The sequence below is a fragment of the Arthrobotrys flagrans genome (assembly GCF_004000055.1).
Source record: "Arthrobotrys flagrans strain CBS H-5679 chromosome Unknown unitig_8, whole genome shotgun sequence".
Classification (NCBI taxonomy): Eukaryota; Fungi; Ascomycota; class Orbiliomycetes; order Orbiliales; family Orbiliaceae; genus Arthrobotrys; species Arthrobotrys flagrans.
The window spans coordinates 3,953,190-3,980,362 of NW_027137553.1; the positions used below are offsets into that span (position 1 = coordinate 3,953,190).

The 27,173-nt window shown below is 44.4% G+C and overlaps 4 protein-coding genes across 4 annotated transcripts; 3 read left to right on the forward strand and 1 right to left on the reverse strand.

The window, feature by feature from the left end:
• Positions 1-844: 844 nt before the first annotated feature.
• Positions 845-10,532, forward strand: DFL_007638 (uncharacterized protein; the record flags this gene model as incomplete). Its single annotated transcript, XM_067637251.1, has 9 exons — positions 845-1,118; positions 1,197-4,267; positions 4,351-5,519; positions 5,655-5,818; positions 5,874-5,890; positions 5,971-7,200; positions 7,288-9,032; positions 9,113-9,195; positions 9,256-10,532. 9 exons carry the CDS (start codon positions 845-847, stop codon positions 10,530-10,532), a joined length of 9,030 nt encoding a protein of 3,009 aa, XP_067488787.1.
• A 199-nt stretch (positions 10,533-10,731) lies between these two features.
• On the reverse strand, positions 10,732-11,738 carry DFL_007639 (uncharacterized protein; the record flags this gene model as incomplete). The annotated part of the gene is made up of 2 exons (XM_067637252.1): positions 10,732-10,897; positions 10,960-11,738. The coding sequence occupies 2 exons, from the start codon at positions 11,736-11,738 to the stop codon at positions 10,732-10,734; spliced, it is 945 nt and encodes a 314-aa protein (XP_067488788.1).
• A 1,378-nt stretch (positions 11,739-13,116) lies between these two features.
• On the forward strand, positions 13,117-13,733 carry DFL_007640 (uncharacterized protein; the record flags this gene model as incomplete). The annotated part of the gene is made up of 2 exons (XM_067637254.1): positions 13,117-13,275; positions 13,356-13,733. 2 exons carry the CDS (start codon positions 13,117-13,119, stop codon positions 13,731-13,733), a joined length of 537 nt encoding a protein of 178 aa, XP_067488789.1.
• Positions 13,734-23,632: 9,899 nt separating this feature from the next.
• Positions 23,633-26,669, forward strand: DFL_007641 (uncharacterized protein; the record flags this gene model as incomplete). Its single annotated transcript, XM_067637255.1, has 4 exons — positions 23,633-23,895; positions 24,050-24,180; positions 24,246-25,500; positions 25,553-26,669. The coding sequence occupies 4 exons, from the start codon at positions 23,633-23,635 to the stop codon at positions 26,667-26,669; spliced, it is 2,766 nt and encodes a 921-aa protein (XP_067488790.1).
• Positions 26,670-27,173: the final 504 nt, after the last annotated feature.

Here is a 27,173-nt window from a genome sequence, read left to right on the forward strand (position 1 = left end):
CGTAATAATAGTACAGTGAGTGTGATTGGGCGTTGATTAACTTGGGTTCCTGCAAGATTGCAATTTGCGTCTCCCAGGCATCCTTTGGAGACCAGGCCACCTTTGGAGCTCCCATTAACTGATTGAATGAAGGATTCGCCTCTAGCACCATTCACTTATTTGACCGCATATGGGTAGGTGCATTGTTCAAGCACGTTATTCCGAATGGATTCATAATACATGCGATATTGTCCGGAAGGGGATACTTGGTTCTAATATCTCTCGAAGCTACATGTGATATCATGATGGCTGGCCCCTAAACAATTAATGCCTGTGTAACGGGGCTCTGGACCATAGGTTTCTTTGTGTTTCCGTGCGGGGGTTACTTGGTTACTGTGCCGTAATTTTGCAGGTAATAAAACTCTGCGGCAATGAGTACAAAACCAAAAGCAAGATTAGATACTCACGCTGCAGATCAAGTATATATAGCAAATGCATGCGCATCAACACATTCTAGTAGAACTCAAAATCAAAGATCTTCCACGTGTCTACCGATCTTTCAGAATTTCTGGATTTAAGTCTTTCTTCCACTGTGGCAGAAGTATTTATTTCTCTAACTAAACTGCATCTTTGCAAATATATATTTCACCGCATTCGTCCTCATATTTTTTTAAAACCAAATAAACGTCGCTTGTATGTTTGCATAGCATTTAAATCACTGGGTTTGTTTATACGAGGAACACACGTGCATTATTACCACTTTGCGCATGTTCAGTAGCGATTCATACATTGAGATTATGTTAATGAAACTAAAATTGTGTGCTCCTAGACTCAGCTGATCAGGATAATATTCGGATACCATATCATGGAGGAAGTCGATCTTGATTTTCTGATCGGCAATATTGTTCTTCCCCCGAAGCTGCCTCAGGAAGAGCCCGATGATCTCCAGCAAAAGGAATTCTGGCTCCTGAAGTTTGTCGCTGAGATAGTCAGCCGTTCTGCCGGTCCCAGCCCTGGAAATATCGGTATCGAAATTACTAAAGCAAGCAAGAGCTTGAAATGGATGGTCGATATTCATAATCCTCGCCATGACTTTCAAACCCAACTCCAGGCTGGAGTTCTTAACTTGGATCTCGGAGGTAAGTCCGTTCGACATTTGGCCATCATTAAAAGTACCTACTGTAAAATATTTTCTTGAAGCTAAGATCATGGTATAGAGGCCTTTGGTCTGCATGTTGTCGGACAGAATGCGGCCATAACCTTCCGGCGAGTCGAACAATCCCTACAATTAGAGGCATTCGAAGTATCCCCGCTCCCAAAGGCGCCAGTAAACTGCAAAGGCCGTTTGAAATGCAGCTATCCAGGGCCAACAACTGCCATTCCCTGGGAGATCGCGGCGGACCCGAGATTTCTGGAGCAACTGAGTGAGTTCCTTCACCATATGACGAGTCAAGAGTTTAGCTCCGAGACTCTTCCAAAAAGCCAAAAGGGCGGCAATGACCTTTCCGAAACCCGAAGTTGCCCCGACCCCCGCTACATCACTGAGCTTTTCACTGGTATGATGCGAGGGATAGGAACCGAAACAACCCCTCGAAGTATCACCAAAAGTATCCGGGATGAATGTAACTGGAATAACGCGAATAAACCGTGGAGACGAAGCGGAATGTGGCTCGTCATTCGTGTGGTATTACAAACCACTCTGAACAATAAACAGTACAAATTGCTCATGTTGGAAGTCATCCGGGCTCTCCTTGAACGAGCGATTGCCCACAACCACGAAAGCTATGCAATTTCCTGTACAAGCAAAAAATTGGCAAGACGTTGCCAGAAGATGAAAGGTGAGGAGGTGCCACCCCATTTGCTACAGCGCATCATTGCGACTGTTGAGAGGGGATCAATGTTGTTGAAGAAGCGATGGGGGGTGGTAACGACAGAATCAACCCGCAAGGTTTCCTGGAACAGTGAACTTGGCACCGCGACTAATCTCGCGGATAATACTAACATATCGCTTCCGAACTCGATTCCATGGATCAAAAAGAGACTCCATGTGTATGAGAACCCAGTGCCAACAAATAGCGAGGTAGCAGACCCAACCGAGAGCAATCGCGTTGTTTCATTAGATTCATTCCCTCTCTTAGGAGGAAACTCCGAAGCAATTAAGGCTATCAGCTTAATTGACTTTGAGATATGGGTTCAACAAAACCTGTGCACCTGGTGCTCGAAAACAAAGAATGCTACTGTCATTGAAACGCTATCCTCCAAAATTCTGGAATATCACAAAGAGGCTAATGAGGCATACCAGGGTCGCAATATCCTCGACATCTCAAGAATGATATTGACAATTATTGAGATGTGGATGTATTTGGACCGATCCACATGTTCCGAGAAACCTCTTATTAAGAAATACTCGCCGGAGATACCCCAGCAGCTCCTCGAGCCACTTCTCTTTATTCAAGAGTCAGACATGAAACGTGTCACCGAGGTCGAGAAGTATCTAGCTGGGCGCCACTCTCAGGCAGAACCACGACCCTCAATATTTAATGCAGAAGCACAACCGAGCTCCTTCGCGCCTCAATACTATGCCACCAATCAGGACCTTCAAATCTTGCGAGAGGTCATAATCACGAAAGCCACTCGGGATCGGGAAGCCAAAATCCAGGAACTCCAAACCAGCGATGCTAGGTATAATGAGCTTCTGAAAAAAGCTCGAGATAGGGACGCGTGCGACTACTACTACGATTCCGTCTATAAATACCATTCTCACAAACTTTGGTACTGTACAAAATGCAAATTGTTGAAGGAAGCGGAGGATATGTCGATCGATGTTCATGAGTGGCCGCTTCCTGACGATGAAACTGAAGCACGATGTGTCTTATTTGAACTACAACCCCCTCGGGACTTTGCGCTCTGGCGGGACACGACTTACTATATAATGATGAAAGTATGCGCCACTGACGCCACAGAGACATCCAAAGTAGGGGACTCTTACAGGTTCGATCAGTGGGGCGACCTAGGCCAAAACGATACCAGCAAACCTTTTCGAGTTACCTGGGCATCTAAAACGAAATCCATCAGCCACGAATCTCACCACCGAAGCCGCAAATTCCCAGCATCACAAAGCGATGTGGTTGTTAAACATGCCGGTCACTTTCAATTATATGACTCCGGAAACGAGGAATGGGTGCAGTCTCAGCACAAAACTTGCACTATCAAGCCGCTTTGCAACTCCACCATCTTTGATACGACATACGAAAAACTATCATACGCTGTCAATGACGTCGTGCATACACCAAATGAAACGATTGCACGTCAATTCGAATGCCCTGCTTCACTAACACTTCGCGAGTACGATGCATTTGCGACTCTTCGATCAGGACGTTTTCTACAATGGCATAATATATTAATGGAGCTGCATAAGAGAGATCTTACTTTCAACAAAGACCCAGTCTATATTCTTATGCTACACGCCGCATGCCATCTCGGAAGAGCCACAGACCCTCAAGACTGGCGCCGAGACTCACATATAACTTTGTCCGAAGAAGCCTTTTCTCAGGAGCTACTCAATTCTTTGACAAAATCCTTATCAGTTTTGAGAGACAATTGGGAACAAGCTATAGCTCTCAAGTCGTTGGTACTATTGGCTCAAAGGCTCGTCAGCTGTGGTCACAAGTCTGTGAGACCCAAGGCGCTTATGTTTTTAAAGGACGCGCGTAAAGTCTGCGACCCATGGATCGAATCAATTAAACAAAAGATTCAGAAGGCCCAAAACGAAGAAAAAATTCAAGATTTACGCAGATGGCTTCTGAGAATAGCCGGCACACAATACAACACTTTCGATGTCGACGAAAGCCTGTTCCCAGAGATATTCCAGACCTCTGCCGACGTTATTGAGTATCTCGTATGTCAGAATATTATATACGACAATTCTCTTGGCGTCTATAGAGGTCTGCCTCCTGATCTTGAGCTGCTTCTAGAGAAAAATAGGCGTTTTTCAGTTAGAGTAGAATCATTCATCCAAAAGAAGCTCCAAAGTAAAGAAGGAAACACCATTCTTACATCGGCCATTGAAAAGATTTTACCAGGAAAGATGATTTGTGGGACTTGGCAACAACTTATTGCTCCGGCCACTAGATGGTGGGCCTTGCGATCCTGTGCATCCACAGACAAAGCGGTAACGGTTGTCCACTTGAATATTCTTGAAGGAAAGCTTTTGGTCAATGGGAAGCCAAATGGGAGGCTTCCTTTGAATTATTTCACACACGAGACATATAAAACGCTTCTTGGAAATGTAAGTTCTTTGTTATACCACCTTGCTATTCCGACCGTATATGAATAAAACTTTACTAACCAGGATTGTTGGATTTTTCATAGATTGTATTGGATGTTGTCACTTCAGAGAAAAACGGGACGTCATACGAGACAAAGGAACCTTTCTGCGACCTCAAACTATACTTTCACCTAGAGGGAGAAAATTTGATAATCCGAAAAGGTGATCGAGATGGGTCCAAACTTACCGAGTTCATTCGGTCAGAGAGGTTTTTAGGTGATATTCCAATGACGATATTAGAGAACGGTACACAGTGGCTAGATTTGAGCAGGCGGAAGATAATGTTTTATCAACGACCAGAATGGTGGAAAAGCCCAGACCCTTCAGAGGATTGGACTCTGGAACTATCACTCCGGAGTCGCCAACGCCAAGTCATGCTTCGGAACGGGTATTACCTTTTAGATCTCAATGGTAATATCCAGGACTCGATTACCAAAGTGCTTAAACCAGTCGAAGAACGGGATTACATCGTAGCGACGACGAAGAACGAAAATTCCTCCGTTAATTTCTCCTTACTAAGATACAAACTCGAGTTTTTCGTCAACGAATTTAACTCAATAGAGTGTCGCAGTCTTCGTGGATGGACCGTCGATCAGAATCAGGATATCGGGACCTTTATTGGCTTAAGGAATTTCTTAAAGCTTCGGCTGGACGATAAAACCTTAAGTCAGGAGTGTATATTGCTTCCGTACGGGGATATTGCGACATATAAATCAGAAAGTGGACACGCCTCGGTATATATCAAACCGCCAGAAAGCGAGCATAGTTACACAGTCTACCAAATCGACCGAGTTATGAATAGACTAGTCGATGATGGGACTCTGAAGGCACGATATACGCGTCTATACTTACATGGATTATGTAGTGGAATCCTCCCGGATCCTCTTACGAGACGTACTGGTATTGCCGAAGCGCTAGATGGGTTGCGAAATGCAACCTCCTTCTCTTTCCAAACACTCCAGGAAGCAGAGGCTAGTATTTTAAAACTCATTGCAAAACTGACTCCCAAACGCAGTTTTTATCCTGATCATCTTAAAGTTATGCAGAAAGTTGATTGGCAGGAATCACTACCTACTTGGGTTCAGCATGACAACTTTTATCCCTTGGTGGTAGAGATCTTTAATGATTGGTCTAGTAGGCAGTTCTTACTTGAAGGCTCGACTCAGTACAAGAAGCTAGAACATGGTTCCATCGATCTTTTAGACCGGGCGAGGTATCACAATAGCATATTCGATCAAGGAGACGTAGAGGCGCGTAATCGAATATCTCACTCCCATTCCTACCAACTAAGACACAATCCGAGCAGCAAAGAAAGAGACGTTTGCGACATATCTAAAACAATATATAGATGGAGCAAGCTCAACGACTTGAAAGCCGATCTCGGAACATACTTCATGGATCTGCAAAAACTGACTGGAATCAATCGTAGTTTTACTCCTACCTACACCCCGGAAACATATAACTGCGATCCAATTACAAATTGGTGTGACCTTTACAACTGGTGTCGGAATTGTACGAAACAAGATCGTTTTGTTATACTATTTATCTTTTGCTCATGGATGTATAGGGGCGCCGCGGACAAGGGTATTTTGAGATCATTAATAACAATTGCTGCCAGTGGAAGTTTCAAGGATATCATCATTCCTTCGTACAGATTCTTCCAGCCTAATATTGGCTCGTACCCAGAAACATCATTTGTCCGCAGAGTTTTCAAGTCTTTGGTCGTTGGTATTGGAGATTCTCAGTACTCGTCAGTTTATTGCACTACAGTCCCGAAGAACTCCTACGAAAGTGACTATGATCATTCTCGTCGAAGAAGACAAGCTTATGAACAGGACTTGGCTCAGCAGATATCTGCAGCCACCGACGAGATAATGAGCCAGTACAAAGCAGATACCCCGCGAAATCCTAGAAGCTACTATAGTTTACTCGAAGTAACTACTGCTATGGAAAATATTCGTGCGCGTTTTGAGATCTGCCGCCAAAATCGTGAACTCTTCGAATACTTCCAACTTTTGAAAGCAACACTAAGCGGCTTTGTGGCTACCGAGGAACCAATCTATCCCTTTGATGCTTCAACTATCACGCGCTCTCCGGTCGAAAAATTGTCAGAGAATGCAAAATTATGTTCCTCATCCTTGGTCAATCTACTACAGGAGAGAAAGGCTCCAAATACCGCACAGTTTCAGGAGCTTCGGAAAGACCAAGTCACTAAGGATTTTTTCGAAAGCTTACAACGGCAGATGGTCTCAAAACCAAACTATACTGGAGAATGCATCACGCCAATTATCCTCAAGCTCAAAAGTTCCACAAGAGCTTTTGCTAAAAAGTATGGAGACGACTTATTCGAAAGCGTTCAAGCTCTTGAGGAGTCAGCCCCCCAGGGGTATTTTAGTTCTATCGGCAATTTGACAGAACGGATGCTCCAGTACAAAGGTCACAGTGACGCGTGCATACAAGCCCTCTTAGAAACGCTACAGAAAACTTTATCCCCCCAAACAACTTTTGAGCAACTGCTGAAACTGGCTGGTCTTTGGCCTACCTCAACAAACTTGGAGATTCTTCAACAGCTTCGCTTGAAACACAGGAAAGAGATTTCTCCAGAGTGGGTAAGAAATATTATTTGCTTTGGGGAGGCGATTACTTCGCTCCAGCGATCAAATAGACTGTGCCGGTTTGCATACAAAATGGCCGTCCAAGAAATCGAAAAAGAGATTCACGGTTTCCAAAAACAAGATTGGAACGCTGAGGATTACGTTAACTGGTTACTCTTCGAGATCGATTCTGAAATGCTTATAAGGCCAACTCAAGCCCAAATCGGGTTAGAGATGATGAGAAAGCAAGAAAATGGGAATGCAGTGATGCAGTTGAACATGGGAGAGGGGAAGTCAGCAGTAAGTTGAATCTAGTCTAACGGATATGTTTCTCAGATCTCTCGAAAGTAAGAATAAGCTAACTCCGTCTATTTGTGACTGTGATAGGTCATTATGCCAATGGTTACTGCGGCTTTGGCGGATACCACCAGACTTGTGAGGCCAATCGTTCTAAAGCCTTTGTCTACGCAGATGTTTCAAATTCTCGTACAAAGGCTTAGTGGCTTGTGTGACCGGAGAATTTATTTCCTTCCCTTCAACCGAGGCCTCAAAATAGAGTCTGCGGACATTTGGAAAATACGACAACTATACGAGAGATGCAAATTGAATGGAGATATTCTTTTGGCCCTCCCAGAACACTTACTCTCATTCAAACTTCTGGGAATGGAACAGTTACTGCACGGAAACAGATCTTTTGCGGACGGTTTAATAGAGACGCAAGAATGGCTGGATGAAAATACTAGGGATGTCCTGGACGAAAGTGACGAAATACTTCACATCCGCTATCAACTAATATACACCATGGGCAAACAGCAGTCACTCGAAGGCGACCAGGATCGCTGGACTGTGATACAAGATTTCCTTGACTACCTGCAGGAACAGGCAACAGTATGGGAAACCAAAGATCCGGCCACCATCGAAGTCTTGGCATCTGGAGAGGCGAAATACCCAACCATAAGGATTATTGACCAGAAGACTGGAGAAAGAATGCTGGTTGACATGGCCAAGAGGTTATGTACCAACAACATCGACAAAATGCCTAGAATTTCATCCAAGCTACGGCTTATGAACGATGAGCTACGACAAAAGATTTTTGAATTCATTGCAGTCCGCGACATATCCGCAGACCTACAAGAGACTGTCTTGCGGGAATGCAACCATTTGAGATTTCAATTACTTGTGCTTCGAGGTCTCATAGCCGATGGTGTTCTTCTATTCATCCTCCGGGATAAAAGATACAGGGTAGATTACGGTCTTGATGTCAAGCGTTCTAACTTAGCTGTTCCGTACAGGGCGAAAGATCGGCCAGCCGTTAAAGCGGAATTTGGCCACCCAGAAGTTGTTCTAACTCTGACATGCTTGACATATTATTACGGAGGATTAGAGGATTCAAATCTTGAGAGCTGCTTTGAACTGTTGTTGAAAACAGATGACCCGGATCTAACATATGAGCAATGGGCACTGTGGACCAAGCGATACAAAGAGATTCCTGCCAGTCTCTCGAAATTACAAGGCCTAAATCTCTTGGACCAGGACCAACTCAAGAAAGACATATTTCCCTTCTTCAAATATAACAAACATGTCATCGATTTCTTTCTCTCAGAGCTCATCTTTCCACGTGAGGCGAAAGGCTTCCCGCACAAACTGTCGACAAGTGGGTGGGATATAGCCAAAGAAAAGGATCACAATACAACTGGATTCAGCGGAACTAATGATAACCGATATCTCCTCCCAACAAGCATAGAGCAGCTCGACCTTCCACAGCAAGTTCATACGAACTCCTTGGTCTTGATGAACATTTTACAGCAAGAGAATAACAGTGTCGTCAAAGTTCATAAAAATGGGCAGAGATTGCAGGCTGGTGAAATGTTAGAACAGATTGTTGGATTACGGCCCAAAGTTCGAGTACTCCTCGATGTTGGTGCGCAGATTCTAGAGCTGACCAATCTTGAAGTTGTACGGGAATGGTTGAGACTGGATACATCGTCTGATGTTCATGGAGCTGTATTTTTGGGGGAGGACGATGAGATATTGGTGATGAAAAGAGATGGGAAGATTGAGCCTTTTGTGTCCCCCAATCTCTCCAAGCAGCTTGACCAGGCTCTCGTATATCTCGATGAAGCCCATACCCGGTAGGGACCCCAAATTGGAACCTTGTTGCCATTCTACAATCGCTCGTATGTATGCTAATTTTCTCAACTATTTCCTATAGCGGCACTGATTTGAAATTGCCTGTAAAGACTCGCGCCGCTGTGACATTAGGCCCGAATCTCGCAAAGGACAAATTTGTTCAAGGTCAGACCACTGTTGCAAGAGTAGTGTAGAGGCCTATAGAGCTAACCAGGAGACATATAGGTTGTATGAGAATGAGGAAACTTGGAAATGGCCATTCCTTAACCTTCCTCGCCCCACCCGATATATACTCCCATATCCAAAAAGAGACCGGAAAATCAGAGATGGAAAGTATTGGCGTTTCAGATGTTCTTGTATGGACTATGCAAGAAAGTTGTCGGCAAATCCAACACGGCTTCGCAGTTTGGGCAGGCCAGGGCCTGCAGTACTTGAAGAGGAGTCTAGGGTGGGAGAGTTACCAATCTAATGGTAATATTTTAGCTCTCAGAGATGCTATAATGGAGCCGGAAAGCCGCCCACTCCTTGACATGTACGGAGTCAATGATAGGTCTCTGAAAATTGAGAATCACGTTCGGGATACACCAAGTGGAAATGAAATCGCAAAACGACTCACTGAATTCGATGTCATGGTAACCAACAGCGTTAGAATACAGGAAGAACAGGAACGGGAAGTAGACCACGAAGTTGAAGAAGAGCAAAACATCGAACGCCCCGATCCTGCTAAACCGATGCCACACCGACTTGCTCACCAACTCGTCACTCTCGTACGGTCAGGGAAGTTTGATATTAATTCATCGGTCTTTATGTCACCGTTTAGTATTTTCGCAGATACTTCATGTCGCCGTTGTCTTGAAGAAGACGCTTGGGCTTTTCAATCATCACAGTTCGTCACAAGAGATTTCTCCGAAACAGTCGAAAGAACAGGAGTTGTTCACATGGACGATTACCTGCGGCCTGTTCGATGGATTCTTGAATTCTGCCAAAATGAGGAGCCTCAGCTAATCTTCATCAGCCCTTACGAAGCCAATGAACTTATTTCTGATATTAAGCTCTCCCAGTTTGTACAACTTCACTGCTATGCTCCCAGGGTATCTCGGGGCATGGCCAATTTTGAATACTTCGACGTCTGCCCCGTACAACAGGTATCCAATACCAGCTCAAGATCCCCGCTTGGCGTGCATTCACGAATTCGGTTGAATTTATTTGCAGGACAACTCTTCTTCGAACATGAGCAGTACTATCGGGATCTTTGCAAATATCTTAGTCTAAGCTTTGATGCACAACAAGACTCAGGAAACACAGAGAACGATGGCTGGGTACCAAGCAGAAAGACACATGGGGACTCTGTGCTCCCATGTTCAAAGAGCCCGATGCCTTTCCTTAGAGAAATTACAAAGATGAGGAGAAAGGGCCAAGGATTCGCGTCAACTCACCTTGGAGGCCTACTAGATTCTCAGATCTTGGGGAAGGATGATTTTGGTTCGGATTATGACAAATAGGTAAAGAAGGATAGTAATTGTCATCATCTCATTTCAATGATGCAATATTGAATCCATCACAATAAAAGGTTCTTCTTCATAACTATAATTCACCGTAACGCCACAGCTCGCCAGACTATAGTACAAAAGTGCAAATTTGTAAACCGAGATAATATCGGGACTACGAAAATAGTATCCGTCCTCGCTGAGTGTCAAATTCTCAGACCTTAAATTCCAGTGGCTTAATGGCCTTATTCAAAGCCTTCTCAGTGACTGTGTTCAAAGGCTTTCGCATAAACAGATTTCCCGGGATCTTATTACCGCCGTTGATCTGAGGACTTTCATGAACTCGATGTGAAGCTCGCCCCTCGATTTTTTCCAATACCCTGCAGAAGTCAGTCAGAGAGTCTATGGCTATGAATTATCGATAAAGATTTAGGGGGCATACACATCGACTACTCCCATAAGGCCTTCGTTGCATTTGGTAAATAGATCAGAGATCTCCCCATCAGTTAAAGTTATTCGTGTGAGACTAGCATTTGCTTGTGCTAGAAGTGGTTCGAGTTGTGAGATTTCCTTTCCTAACTCAAGCATTCGTTTCAGTGGCGCACTCGACCTCCAGAAGAGCTTAGGCATATTCTTCATGACAACTTCCATCATAGCCTTCTGTGCCATCTTGACACCATCCATCATGGCTCTAATGGATCTCCATTCACCACATTTCGTGCTGCCTTCTCGCTGGTTGTCTTTGTATCGTGACCCTACGGTCTGAATCTGGAATTCCCATTCTTGGACACGGTTTTCGATATTCGACGGAATTGGATTTTGGACCACCTTCATGATATCTGAGTGAACTGTTTCGAGGAGATTCTTTGACTGAACTCTAGCACATTGAACTTGGTCGGTCCAGATGATGAGACGACTGACCCTTCTTTTGAGACTATTGATCATCTGAATATGAGAGATGTAGAAGCTGTCGTGATAGATAGGATGGTCGTCACGAAGGTGGACTTCTCGGTTCGAGTTTTGGGATGAAGATGTCTTCTTCCATGGTGGTGTCTGTCTTCGTTTGTTTGATGGCCCCTTCGACTGGAGGTATTGTCTCGGTGACATTGGACCTCGCTCATTGCGACTGATGGGAAATATTTTTCTGATTTGCGGGGTTTGCATCGACGACGGCCCGATCACAACGGGAGGCGTAGCCTTAGGATATCGATGATGCTCCATCATTGCAAGGGTATTGGAAATTGGTGGAGATGGCAAGGAGGGTGATGAGGGGGTAGAGGGGTTGATTTGAGGTAAGAGACGTTGTGAGATTGGAAGGTGAAATTGATTACAACGTTGCTATGTGGTTGAAACGTATTATACAGTCTCGGCACATTTTTGACATTCATAATATGCCCACATGTCTACAACAAACACAAAACAACATCTTGATATACCTATCCACTCCACCTCAATTAAACTGCCCCACCATATTCAAGTTGATGGCCAGATTGAAAGATTTCCATATATTGTTCTAAAATACCCGCGGCTAACCGATCTATCCCAATATCTCTATCCGGAGCTCATATTTCACTACTAATAGTTTAATTACTTAGAATGTTAGGGGCTTCGATCGGTTCCCAGTGTGCGAGACCGAAAGGCCTGAAACTTCTAGAAGCCAAGGACATAGCATTATTGCAGATATAAGGTGTAGCTTTTACCAATATCCCCTACTTCATTTACACCATGAAATAACTATGATGCGTATATGGATTTTTATGGTCTCTCTTGAGAAATTTAGTATAGCACAATTGGTGTAAACTGATTAGAAAGAGGGATTCACAAACATATCCTCTCCTTGAATTTGCTATCGTTGATTTGTTACAGATTTTTATGGACAGAGTAAATGAGCTGTCATAATACTAGAGACTTCGGCAATACTGAATGAGTCAGGATCGAGAACCCAAATACTAATACCTTGGCACCTCTCTAAAAATATACCTTCGGTTGAAAATTCTTGCAGAATTTTTATCATTAAGTTTTTAACGAGCCTCCAACATAAGCTATTTACTGTGATATTGTTGCAGCCTTGGAAACAGCCAAGGCTTCACCGCGGCCACGTGACCGGTAAACATATGACTTGGAACGTGACCGCAACCCAAAATGATGCCCTTCACATTCTTTCCCTCATCTTGTACGGCTCCTATATAAGGGCCACCTACTTCGTGTAGATTAGTATCCATCCATCCACCCACCCACCCACCAATTAACCAACCAACCAACTTTCTCCAAAATACAATTCCCAATAAGGAAATTTCTCTATTCTAATAACTTCACAAAATAATCAAGGAGCAATCAGGCTCCTACAGATATTGCCTAACCCAAATACAAATATATTGTAATAAATACCACATACACATTATTTGGGTTTGTCGTTTAGAGGAGCATTAACATAAGTGGTTAGTTTGGACGTGATCTTGAATTCCCTTCGTTACGCTCATTCAATACTAGCCTCGATGCTAGCTGCCAGCATGCCAGGTGGGACCTGAAATACAACGAACAAAGAATCTTGCATTGATGGAGCGCTTAAAAGTTTCGGAGAGTGTAGTAGATATTAGGCATGCGTCTGATGTTCTCGGTCTACAAACATATGCCCGCTAGTGGAATCAACAAACTATTCCGAGGAACCACTGCCCGCCCTCAGCAAAGATCTCGACCCCAGGACCCGAGACGGTCCCCAGATGATCTTACGTTCGCTGACCGGTCAGGCACCGGCAGGGTACGCTTCCGTGACTCTGTCAGCGCCAACAAACACAGAACTCGGAACCAAGTGCACGTTCAGCTAGTACTCGCCGCCAGAGCAATCGTGTGGAGGTTCCGGAACCCTTGACTGTAGCCGATGAAGAAGGCACTTTGCTAACTTTGCCAACACTATTAAACTTAGGGCCCTTAGGTCTTCAAAGGCTTTTAAGATTTGCCGCCAATAACGAGTTGCCCAGAATTACGGAAGGCACTAAAATCGATACGCATGCCGAAATTCGCATACCAGGTCTCGTCGATACTCGCCCTGTTCTTAATACAATGACTACTAGCAGGCCGGATACACATGGTCATTTTGGCTCTGAGATACTGATGTCGCCAAAGAACCCCAAAATCGCTGAAAATCCAGAGGAGGAGGATGGAGAAGAAGACAAGGACGAAGAATACGACTCGAGAGGGTGGCTCGGGCACAAGTAAAAGTGCACTTGATTTGTCAAGAGTAACTTCAACGCATATATCACAGCCTGTCCCGGCTAAGAAGCAGCTCAGACCCTCAAAGAATTTAATGGAGTCATATCCGAAAAAACTCGAATAGCTTTACTTCTCTCACAACATGTTTTCCGCCTCCCTTCATACAATCTAGTTAGGGGCTGGCTACGTTACCATTTATCATAGATTTCTTCGCGTTACTTTGAGGGCCTCTTGTATCTCTTCATACCATGTGTCCGGTCCCTTATCTCAATCATAAAGGCTTAAAGCGAGATAGTCTGCAAATCTCTTTTTCATAAACCCTGGCACTAGTCATCAAAGATCCAACGCCTGACTTCCTAAATTTTCTGATGTGCCTCCACCATGGTAGCCTTTATAGCACGGACTTTTCCCTTAGTAGCTGTGATCTTATGAGCCTTTCTTCCTGTATCTTGTACATTTTCTGCCTAGCATGCCCTGTGACTCTGCAACGACGTTGAAATCTCAATTGCGCAGTGACACAACTTGCATATGCCACCTTATACTCTGCGCATTTTATTACTACTTCCTTCAATTGCTCGTAACAATCTATCCACCAGCGCCGCGTTCCCTCCCCTTAGCAGCAAGGCTCTACCCGGCTATTAGAGCATGTGCTATAAAGCCGTTGAATGTCAGCATATCAAACTTTAGATATGGCTTGCTCATTACGCGTGACTCTCTCTGTTAGGTCCTGAAAGCAACATGCAGGCTATCGGCTTCCTAAAGTCCGGTAATAGTAGGTAGCATTTTTGCGAAGCTTCCCACCAAAATGTACCCCAGAGACACTGTTTTTATCCACTAAGTCTACGTTAGGCGGTTGAGGCCAAAAACCTTTCGTCTTGGAACTGTAACGTTGTTAGGGTGGTGGTGGTTTTAATTCTAGCTGGGGGCCCGGGGGAATACACGCGGTACACAAACACGTTAATGCAGCAGGATGAAGTAAGCAGGCCTTCGTACAAGTTGATGGGTAATTACGATTTTTAGAGGAGCTTAGGGATTGCACTTCGATCTTTTCCCGGATCTATTAGACGCCGCTGGATTCTTAAGGTTCTCATTTGTCACCAATTTTCAGTAAATTCACATACTCAATGATGTGTTACAATTAAGCTAAGCACTTACCTCTCTCGAGCGATAGTTTATGCTCGGGCCCCGGGGCCAAGTTCGATAAGCTCAAACGTAGGAATAACACGACAAGACACTGGTAAAATGTAGAAACTTGATAAACTAACTCGAGACGCCGTGAACTACACTCGCCACCGCTTTCGTGGCCGAGGGTTAATGTTTCCTATACCCGGCAAAACTAGTTTCAATGTTACACAAACTTTGAACCCTTTTAGGCATATTTCCTCCTATGGAAAGGTTTGTCTTTAACTAGCACCTGTCGGCAGGCCTAGCAGGGTGCTGGGAGATTATTTTGAATATTTCAGATGTTTCAAGTTTCCTATTTCCTATTAGTTACTTAAGTATCTATCTAGAAGAGGGTTCAGCGCATGGCTATTGGAAGTAGTAATAGCAATAACCTTGGCCCCAAAATCTTGAACATCGGTGGGCTACATGCTAGTAGCACCGTAATTGATCTGTTAAAGTATTTAACAGTTGTATGTTATCAATCTAGAATTGATATAATATAGTTCCTACAAATTGCAAAGGTACTAGCCTTAACAACTAATGTAATACCACGGTTGGGATCTTAGTATGGAGTAAATCTCATTGAATTCATGATTTACATTGTACTATTTTAACACCGTTATATTGCGCAGGAGTAACTTCGAGTCCACATTCTGACGTACCAGTGTACGAAAACACATTTGCATCTTAGGCCCTCGAGGACCACATTACAAACACTTTACGTACCAGACTGTACATTACTCTCTCTACACCTTCAACTATTCTTTCAACCCTTTGACCTCAGCTTTTGTGTCACCAAGTTCGCTAGTCACCAATTTTATTGCCTTTTCAGCCTCCCTTTTTCTCCTCGCAAATCTTGCCTGGCGACTCCTATATCCAGGGCCCAACATTGCCCTTGCGTCTTCGGCCTCGTTCGCTCTTCCTTCCCTCTGAAGTGTCGGAACTAGACCATGGAGTTTATCAACCCGACCAAAAGCCTCTGCAGCCACTTCTACAATTCCGGCAATCTCACCAGAAACCGCTTTAACCTCTTTCTCTAACTTATCAAGGAGATGGAATCAAGTTCAGCGTGGTAGTTTTTCAACTCCTTGAAAATTTTGTCTATTTGTGCGGTCATTTTGTAATGAATTAGCGGTTACGGTGGTCTAGGGGATTTCTTTCTTTTCTAAAAGCTTGAGTGATTATGAGAATTCAGAATTTATAGATCTAGGACTTTATAATAGGAAAGTGATAATCGATTAATGGATTGAGATGGAAGTCAAATATATACTTTGATCCTGGGCGAATTTAAAGGCTTATGAGCGCGGTTGCATATCGATTCGTGAGCTTATACTACGGATTCAAATCCAGGACCTTGAAACACTCATGCAAATTCCGCCGGCTATCCTGTAACGTTTCTTGAATTGCTTAAACATAATATATATAGCGTGTTTAAATAATTGAAACGTCTCGAACCCGAGAATGTAAACCAAATATGATCTCGCGATTGAAAAACGCACCTCAAAACTCTTAATTTAGAGGTGTCGATATGCTGACTATTCTGACGAAATTTAGCAGTCCCAAGTGCTAATATCCCTTGTTTACGAGACAAAATTAACGTTGGAGTCAAATATTAAGGTAGTAATTATATGAATATTCACTGATACCAGAGGCGAAATTTACAATCCTCTGGAACCCGAAGGCGTGAAGAGTCGACCTCCCCATGCGTAAATGTACACAAAACAGCTTCGCGATATATCCGCGTGCCTGCCATTGTAAATTGTCTTGAAAAATGCAACAGCTGCTTTGTGTTGTGGCATCTATATATCGTTGAGTCGACATTCAAGTCGAATATCAGCCAGCCTGGTGTACCTTGAAATCACATAGAAAACCACTTTAAAAGCAATTGTTAGGTAGGTTTATCAAAAAGTCTCCCAGTTATGGAAATATTCTTTGATAATCTGTCGATTCTTAAGAAGCCTAGGCAATCAAACTGCTAAAGACTGGTAAAATAACACAGCGAACGCGAGGGAGATAAACAGTAACGCGAAATAGGTGGATACACAGACAAAAGTAGTAGGTTTATAGGCTTCTAGAGTACCTGAATCTATACATGCAAAACTTCCACAAAACAAGATACGTTGTACCCAAGTATACTCACAGAAAATTGTTGATTTGAAGCTGATAGAGTAGGCTTCAAAGAATGAATTGCCTTTGCAATTTGCTTGAGAAGCTTTGGACTGTTGCTTCTGTCATAAATTTAATTCACAGAGCAACGATTGGGGTGACTGTTGCCCTTAAGAACAGTCTTGAATAGTTTTCACGAACTTGTGAAAGTTAAGAAGCAGATGCTTGTATGAAGTTAAGCCGAAAAAAGTTTTTGAGTATCAAGAAGTATTTTTTTGATAGCTAAGTAGTCGATTGGAGCTTGTAATAGGCTTTTTATGATATCGCTTTACGTTCGTAGCTAGATCTTGTTAAAGGTGAAGAAAGAAGAGGAGAAAAGAAATCCAATGGGGTGGTAGTAGGTCGGGAGGGTTTTATAGTCCGTAGACGTTGGAGACAGAATTTTTTGACATTGACGTTGAAATAATTGTCATGATCCACAATCAAGAAAGTAATAAAATTAGCACTAAAGATACTCGATTCGGGGGATATGAGGATATATGCTGCGGAGATTATAACATCATCGCTTGGGTGTTCATAGGCCAGTCGGTCGATCAATGAATTTACATTAATCTGATCACTTTTTGTCTTTTTTTAATGAAGCTGCTTTCGGTATGAGTAAAACCGTCCCTCGGGTGTTCGCAGGTTGATCAGTTTATCATTGAATTTCACGATTATTTCGATCACCCCTTCCCGTCTTTAAGTCAAGCTACCTTTGGAACGAGGGACGACTATCCACGAACCATTTGACACTTAGGCTCAGACCAATCTTCGGGAAGTACTCGTGGTATGGTTAATTTATCGTAAAACCCCGATAGCCCTAGGGCCAGATTTCACCTGGGAATAACAGCCATAAATATCACCGATTTTTACAGAAGTTCTAAACAAAAGTTCTATAGATCTAAAGTTCCTCGTACCATCGATCTATACAGACCTCAAAGTCGCGTTAACTATCCACATGAGCCCAGTATAATATTGCAATCACAAAGTACTGCCGTTAGTACTTTCTAGTGCTATTCGTAAAGTTTTAACCTCACTAACCAGCACTTTCATGCTCTCCGCCAAAACCTAAAGTCATGCATCCACCTCCGTATTATGTAAGCCTCTAAATAAACCCATTTATTGATATATATGCCTTGAAAAATAGAGCCTCTACGTGCATCCAAGATCTATATAAATCTATATAAATATGAAATAAGTATAACAGCCGAACCCCAGATGTTGAATCTCTAAAAAAAAATCGAGAGACCTAATTATAACAGTATATCGCGTGGTATTTTTGATGTAATTCCCTCCCAAGATCTACATTCATTTTTACCGAATATGTATAGTCGATACCCAAGCATAGGAGCTACGACACGCTCACACCCGTCTTGCCTGCCAGGCCAGACGCGCTCTCACATCGCGTTGAAGTACTCCACCTACGCTAGTTCGGAGCTATGGCTGAAGCAACGGCTAAATGACTTGCATCCTCGAAATCAATCCCAATAGGTGGGCTAATTATCTGCTAAATTTTCATTGGCCATATTTCATACTAATATTATACGTGGGAACAAACGCTCTGGAAGTTCCCGATCGCAGTTCGAAACCAGCGGGGTTGACAATATTGCGCCCCAACAGGCTTTATGACGTCACGTGATCCTGCTTCCCACTATTAAAACAAGCAACCCTCATGTAAATAATTCTTCATCGACGAGAATCATCGATCATCGACAAAACTTCAATAGCAATACAAAAGGGATTCACGATAGCTTCAACTATCGATCTCCCAGTTTGCCTCTTTCACTTTGACAACCTGTTCCCTTCCAGGAACAACAGACAAAGCTGCCGAGACGGAATGCAACAACATCAACACAACCAGATGCGGAGGCTTCAGTTACGATGTTAGTCGGTTCCATACCCTATCAGCGTTGATGAATGTTGGGATAAGCAGTGAAGGGAAGTCATTCCTTCTTTAAAGTCAAACGCCAGATACCAACATAGCTCCTCGACTAGAGTCCTGCGTGGAGGTGCTCGGAGCCGCTTAAATCCGACCTGCCCGGACATCGATCGGGCTTAGGCGCTTCAGCAAGTTTCACAAACTTTAAGCTTATGGTGATTGGTCATGGTGAAGACAATACTGTACTACTATTAGGGCTCATTGTTAACACATTTCTCAATTAAACACTGGCTACGGAATACTAGGCGAGGATTCCGACGGGCCTGGTGGGCAACTGCGCACGAAGAACAGCTGTTGTAGGTTTTGCGTTGCCCGCCGAGATACGTAATGATTCTAGAGCAGATGAAAGGCGGGGGTGTCAATACTGAATGGGTTTAATATACCATTCATGCGAGTTCGGGCGTCCACATCATTGTCAAGTCCCAAGTTTAGTAATTTTTAGGAGGGATCCATTCGGCCCACCTTCAACGTGTGCTGACAGGAAGTACACACCTCAAGAGCAAGAGTTCATGCATACTTGTACCGAAATAGTTAGCTAGAAACTGTACTGTGGAGCTCGGAAAAACTCGACGGCGAGCCAACGTCTGCGAGACGGAGATTACATCGCACGGAGGCTTAAGCCTTAATCGAAGGCGGGGGGCATTAGCGCCCATGCGAACCTGGAGAGAGGTAATTAACATTGGACGAACTCGCGAGCTGAAGGAGAGAGAATCGGATATAGAATATATGTACACCGAAGTCGGCTTCAAGTTACGTACGCTCTGTTTAATTCCTCTCCAAAAGCGCAGAGTCTCGCGAGATATATGTAAGATATGCACGCAGTCCGCGAACGTGCGATGCTCATTTCGGAAGAGGCCCGCTATCCTGATATAGCCTTGGCTCAGTTTAGAAGTCATATATCATGCATGAGGCATGGATTGATAGGATTGACCCCAGTGATCGAGGGGTAGAGTTGCAGTAATTAACTTAAGTACTATGTAGGAGGTGTCTATAGATTCTCATGTGCCGCGAACATACGTACAAATCTAAACCTAAGCCTTTTGGGCGACCTGAATGTGGAGTTTGGAGAGCAGTTCATATCAAGCATCGCCACATCAACCCCATGGGCAATAGTGTGGGTCCTTCAGGACAGAAACTCGCTTGTTTTTAATGCAGAGGACAAGACGGTAATCACTGCATGAGAGGGCCTGGAGATCATACGATCATGCCTATTTCCCTCATCATTAAGACTATCCAGAAGAAGCGATCGTGAAGAAGCTATCGATAGCAGCAGTTCAGTTTGATACCAACCCCTGGGTCATATATATATTAAGGAATTTGCCGGAAGAAGAATTGCAATAACGGTCGATGTCCGAGACTTATCTTACGCCTTGGCGACATCTTTCTTCCATAAATATCGATATCGGCGATAAATTAGCTAATAAAATGGAACTTTGATACCTTTGGGCTTATTTTGAAGATTATACCTCGTAGGGCAACAATAATCGAGTTCAATATCCCCAACAAAAAAATGCAAGATTGCAAATTTATGTGTACGTTTAGACATCGATACAGATTCTCCGCCATAGCCGAACTATCCGCCCATTCACAATCAAAAAATGGATACGGCCTGTGGAGAAGCTTTGGTTTCAAATCTAGACTGTTGCAGCATTAGGGAAATACATAATTCGTGTGGCGCCGATGTCTTCGCACGATATATTCTTTGGGGCTCAGACCAGGGGTAGCTAGTAGCTCCAAGCTTCCCCGAGCTAGCCCGGAATTACAAATGTCTATCTTCCGAGCAAACTGCAACTGAAGGTATTTCCCCAACGTATTGAGTTGCTCCCCAAACTCTATGTAGCAAGAAGTCTCAAAGCTCGGTAGCCTTCGGAAAGCAAACTCGTCTCGGGGTTCTTGGAAAGGAAAATCAAGAATAATGAGGGGCAACCTGAGGTGGGGAATTTCGCCATCCCCGTGGCTAAGGGACCCAGCGTACCAGCGAACCATCAAAAGCCATCAGAAAATACTGTTTGCAGTTTAGCGCTATCAATAGTACTACGTTGCTAGCATGATTCGGGAGATAAAAGTTCTTGGTGGTGTCGGCCTCTCCGTAGCTTGCCAAGAATCACGACTTGAACAAGGGTGGACCGATCAGGGTACACTTAAAAGTTGATCGAGGATGCATCTAGCCGCCAGTTGGGACTGTGGTATTTATGGAGAGAGTGGAAGCTTAAACGAAATCGATTGTGGAGAGGTGTGGAGTGCCTCCTCTATGTTGCTTTAACGATCTTAGTGACACTAGTGATCGAAGATCAGGGCCGTTTATGTACTCCGTAGTCGCAATTGGATTTTGAAGATGTCAGGGGAGTAAAACGTCTGCATGGCTGGCTAGGCTGATTGCAGGCGGGAAAGAATTTTTGAAACGAAAATGCAAGAGTCCACAAATTATAGAACTAGATCGCTTCGACATTCGTTCTGCGCATGAAGGAAAATTTTTCTTATTGGAGGTACAGGAAATCCCTCAGGCCTTTATCAAGCCCACGGTCTGTGGCCGATTTGTGGTCCAAAATGTATGAGGTTTATTCAGATTATCGGTCATTGTTCGGCATACCGAAAATGGCCGGATGTGTTGATAGGAACTGTCGGCCCCGCTTCGGATGTTTGTGTATCTTGTCTATTACACCATCGAAAAGTCTTCAACTAGCTTGGTAAGTATAGTATTGGGAGATGTAACTGAGGACTTTGTTTTGGGTTGGATGTTTTGCCGACATCATGGGTGCTGAAGATATGGAATGTAATGCAGACGTCAATGTCCAAGAAAACCGTTTGCATTGTTGGATCGCCTGCTAAATCCTTAGTAGAATGCCAACGTGACTGTAACCAATCTGAAGGTTCTTTCTCGGGTTCGGACAATATCTCCTAATTCAAGCCCCATCTCCGAGCTCTTTCAGGTTTTATAGCAGGTCTCACAGTTGGCTTGTCCTTATGCCCACGTGAGGCACCATTGAGAAGCCCAGGGCTAGTTGTCTTGAATGCCATAAAAAAGTACAAGATACTTCCCGACGCTAACCAGAAAAGTAAAAGTGGTATCTCTGCTCGGGTCAAGGGGATGTGTTTGGGGTGGTCTCCCAGCTTCGGCCTGCTGGAGTGGGGCATCCCAACTTGGATTACCGATGCCCACCCTACCACTTTCTCTTGAGTATAGAATTTCCCTTCAATTTCACATGCATACCGTCATGGTGTAGAAGAGAGTCGATGATTACGTTAATATGAGCATCTGCGCGGCTGCGTGACAGGATTTTGAATTCATATGAAAATTCGAATTGCTCTCATCATCTCAACAGATAAGCATATACACAGGTGTATCAACATACAAAGTCATGCTGGAATCATAGCCCACGCGACGAGGCGAAGGAGTTCGCAGATATCTCCTGATAAACTAAATATTAGCGAGGATCCCAAGCCAGCCGCCAGAACAATTCGAATTTCTAAACAGCCCTAAATTATTCTTGATGTATGGGAACCAACTCGGATGCAGGTTGAAATATTGACGGCTGGCTCGATTTATTATTAAATACTTCTTATGTTAATATGGATTTGTGGGATTCTTCAACGTTCGTATTGCCGTATTATCTGCTTGTCCTTTAAGTCCTTAACAATCTTGAATTCCATCTATTCGGCCGAAGATTCTGGTTCTCGCCTCCAAGAGCTTGGCGCGGGCCAAAATTCAAAAAGGGTGTGTACATGTTAACGTACTGGCAAACCTTGCCATCAGGCGGCATGCAACTCGAAATTTCTAAAAAGCGACCGCATCAAGGGAGGGCTGTGATCTAACCCAGGGCCCTGTACAAGTAGCCACATACATAGAATGTGAGCATGGCCTCGTACCTTTTTGACCCATGGAGAGACAGGATCCTGTAATGATCTATGATTGCGAATAGAAAGCTACCTCGTGGCCACCCACGGCAAGAGCTATTCTCCATTACGCATAAGCCATGTCGACGTTTTTCTTGGGTCATCCATGAAAAAGAAGCAACGAAAGCTCGACTGTTGATGCAGTCGATTGGCGCTATTTCCCCATAATCTGGCTCCATGTTTCCTTCCCGAAACCCCTGCTGGGGTTTCGCACTGGAGATGTCCCACGCAGCAAATTAAAATAGAGCAGTTTTCACATTCTATTTGCAGGTTTGGTTTGGACGTCTGGGAACTCTGCTGGCTTGTGCCCGCCCTCGGATACTTTCCCTAAACGGAGAAGGCGTGCATATCGTTGGAGAGTCCAGCTTAGGTCATCTTAGGTTGACATTCCAAGAATGAAGTCTGCCAAAAGTGGATCTCTTCTAAGTCGCCTTTAAAGTTTGGGCAGCTGCTTTTATTATCAACCTGCTCCCCAGATTTTTTTCTCCAGCTGCTGGAACCTTCCTTCTCTATTTACTCTTCAGAATCTGGGGAATGTGTACTATCTGGGATATTTCGCTCTGGTGTTACTCGATATACTGACCTTACACTTTATTCTTTACTGTTCTTCATTCCAAATTTACGTTTATGATAGCTCAATCTGTTCGCCAGCTTCATTCTTAAAACCGCCTCGCTGTTTATATCTGTTTCCCTTCGTCCGACCTCACAACAACACAAACATCACTTGGTTCTTGCCTCGGATTAATAGGCTTGCTTAGTAAAAATGGCTGGGGAAGCGGCTGTTATTGAGAAGTCCGAGACGACTTCAAAGGAGCCCAGCGCTCCGGTGGTCGCCGGTGTTAAGAGATCTGGCCCCGCCGCTGGCATGAACGCGAACGGACGTCCTATCAAGCGTCGCGCTTCTAAAGCCTGCCAGTGCTGCCGTGCTAGAAAGGTTCGGTGCAATGTCGTAGAACACGGTGCTCCCTGCACCAACTGCAGACTCGACAATGTCGACTGCATTATCACGGAGAGCAAGAGAAGATCGTAAGTTTTTCCCATCAGTCTATCAGCCTCCCCCAGATTTTCTCCAGATTTTTCTCCAGATTTTTTCTCCAGATTTCTTCTCCAGATTTTTCTCCAGATTTTATCTTAGTTTAAGATTCTGCTTCAAACAGATCCAGCTAACCTCTTTCAAAAGAAATGCTGCAGCAGACAAGCCTGGAAAGGCGAAGAAAAGGGCACAAGTTGTCGTTCAGCCTGTTTCTCCGAGCTCCAGTTCCCACGAGGATCTTTGCGAGGACAGGGAAGAGCATGTTCCGACCTTCACATGTATGTGTGGCGTGTCCCTCGTATGACTTTAGTAGATCCTGTGGTTAACCTCGCCATGCATCTAGACCCGACCCAGACTCTCGAGACCATTGATGAGAATGGCAGGGAGAGACGCAAGTCTTCGGTAGCCCAATTTGCCAGTCAAGCTACCTACAACCGGATGGTTTCACAGCAGCCGTCTCCTTCAACTACAACTTCGTCAACCTCCCGCCCAATTAGGATTCCTAGTTATGAAATACTCACAAAAGACTTACCTTCATACATCAAGCCGACTCCAACAAGAATTAGTCCCGACGATGTCGATTATCTCGTAAGAAAAGGTGCTACTTCAATTCCACTCGAACCTTTCCGCCAGGAACTGGTGGACTGCTACTTTAACTACGTTCACCCTTTCATGCCTCTGACCGAAGAATCGGACTGGAGAAAAACAACTACGAGAAGTTGGGAAGGATTTGACCCGACAAGACATAAGGATGATAGAATCAGTCTTTTACTCTTCCAAGCCGTGCTTTTCGCCGGCTCCGCATTTGTCAAGATGGAGAGCCTCCGTGCCGCTGGCTATACCTCAAGAAAAAGTGCAAGAAAAGCTTTCTTCCAACGAACAAGGATGCTCTACGACTTCGATTGGGAACAAGACAGAATTTCGTTGATTCAGGCTCTGCTGCTCATGACTTATTGGTATGAGACTCCAGATGACCAAAAAGACACATGGCACTGGATGGGAGTCGCAATCTCTCTTTCACATACTGTCGGACTTCACCGAAATCCAGTCAACTCGAGTCTTAGCCCCCGGCGGCAAAAGCTATGGAAAAGAATTTGGTGGAGCTGTTTCATGCGAGACCGACTTGTCGCCCTCGGAATGCGACGACCTACTAGAATCAAGGACGAGGACTGTGATGTCCCAATGCTAACGCTCGAAGATTTTGGATTTTCCACCGATCGGGATGAACTTTCCGAGGTTTTGTTTGGTGCGGATGGTGAAGACCTCAAGAAACGACGCAGACAGAGAGCACTCGCCCTCCTATGTATCGAAAAGGCGAAGCTTTGTGCACTTATCGGAAACGTTCTCACAGTTCAATACTCAGTTCTAAATAAACCGGCATCGAAAGACGGCATCATCGATACGACAAAAAATCTTATGCTTTTGCACCCAAAGAAGACCGACGTGGAAGTTTGTGAGGTTAAGCTTTGCGACGAACAGCTCAATGACTGGCAACGCAAGCTTACTAGCGAGGCTTACTGGAGGCCCGCCAGCAGCTTGCTCGATGACATGGACCCGTGTATCCTCCTTCACCGTAATCTACTGCATATGGTTTACTTGTAAGTTTTTCAGCACTTAATCTTGTGTAGTTCATAACTAATATTTTCTCAGCACTACTGTCAGCGCTCTTCACCGACCACAGGTTCTCCCATCCGCTCCAGCCCCTTGGCCCGCGAGAAACCGTGCGCCTGAACTCCAAGAAATCTCTCGAAAGAAAGTTCGACATGCAGCTCACGAAATCACACGCCTCGCGGAAGAGCTTATCGAATACGATCTCGTCAGGTATCTTCCAACAGTCGGTGTTACTGTCATGCTTCCAGCCGTAATAATTCATCTCCTTGACGTCAAATCCTCATCGGCCGTAACACGTGAACTCTCTCTCCAAGGATTCGGCCTTTGCATGCAAGTCATGCAGGGTCTCCGCGAAAACTATGCAGCTGCAGATTTTGCAACGCACTTCCTGGAAGCCGCGGTCAAGAAGGCAAATATTCAAATCGTTGTTCCGACACGGCAACGATTCCCTACTGCAGACGACGCGATGAGAGCCCTGAACCGACAGCGGGCACTCTTAGTCAAACGGGGTGTTCAGATCATGCAGGACAATCTATATGTGCCAAGAAGCGAGGGCATTCTTGGTCATGTAGACATGGGTGTGGCAGTCAGTGTGGGACCTGAAACGCCGAGGGAAGATGTGGATATGACAGAACCGGAAGAGCGTCTAGACCATAATCATCTAAGAGAAAGAATTGCGGCATTCTTGAACGAGGAAGCCGACATCGCCCGAGAGGAGAATCCGATCGTCAGCGGCCAGGTACCAGACAAGGCCATCGCAGATGCCCACCCAATGAACATTGACCTCAACCAGTTACTATTGAAAGATCCGGATACCGAATTGGGGCTTGAAGATCTTTCTCCAAGGTCCTCTACTGAGTCTCACAAACAATTCTCTGGGAGCGAACTCAGCGAAAACATCCTAGACAATATTGATAGTCTCTTTGTAGACGAAAACAACGACCCATTCCTCGGATCATACGACGGTCATCACGGGATGGGAGAAGGCACCGACTTCACTCTAGAGCTAAGTCTCATGAACGGTGTTGTTGATGACGGTGGCATGGACCTGCTAGCTACCGACCTTGACGCTGCAGCCGAGACTTCTGCGGAAGGCACTACCAAGTTGATGGATAGCGTTGAATTCGATTTCGACAAGGTAATGGAGGGCTTGTAACCGGGGAAATATTTGCCTCGGAATATGCATCATGCAGGGTACACGAGGTATTTTCCCTTATAATTTTTCATGGAGGGGATTTGCATTTTGTTCTGCCAAATATTTATGTTCTCATTCCATCACAAGTTCATTAAGTTTTAGCGCGTCCGTTAAAGGAGCATTCTGATATTTCCTTGTTTTCCTTATTTCATGTATTTATGATACCCATGCTTGGGCACAGAAAAGCATTTGTCATTTTGATAGGTTTTACGAGCTCGATTAAGCTTTTAGCTGCAGCTTCCTGTTTACAGGGGCGTTATTAATGAGCTCAAAAACAAAATACAAAAAGTATCTATATTGAATTATCCTGATCACGTCTTTCCCATCTTTGAAAGTTCATAACCGAAATACTAAGCCGCTCTAGCTTCAAAATGTGATCTGTGCTCTACCCGGTAAATTTCGAGGACGGCTACGTCACGTCCACCCCCATAGCAAGATCCAACCGCCCCAGACTTGCATTAACAG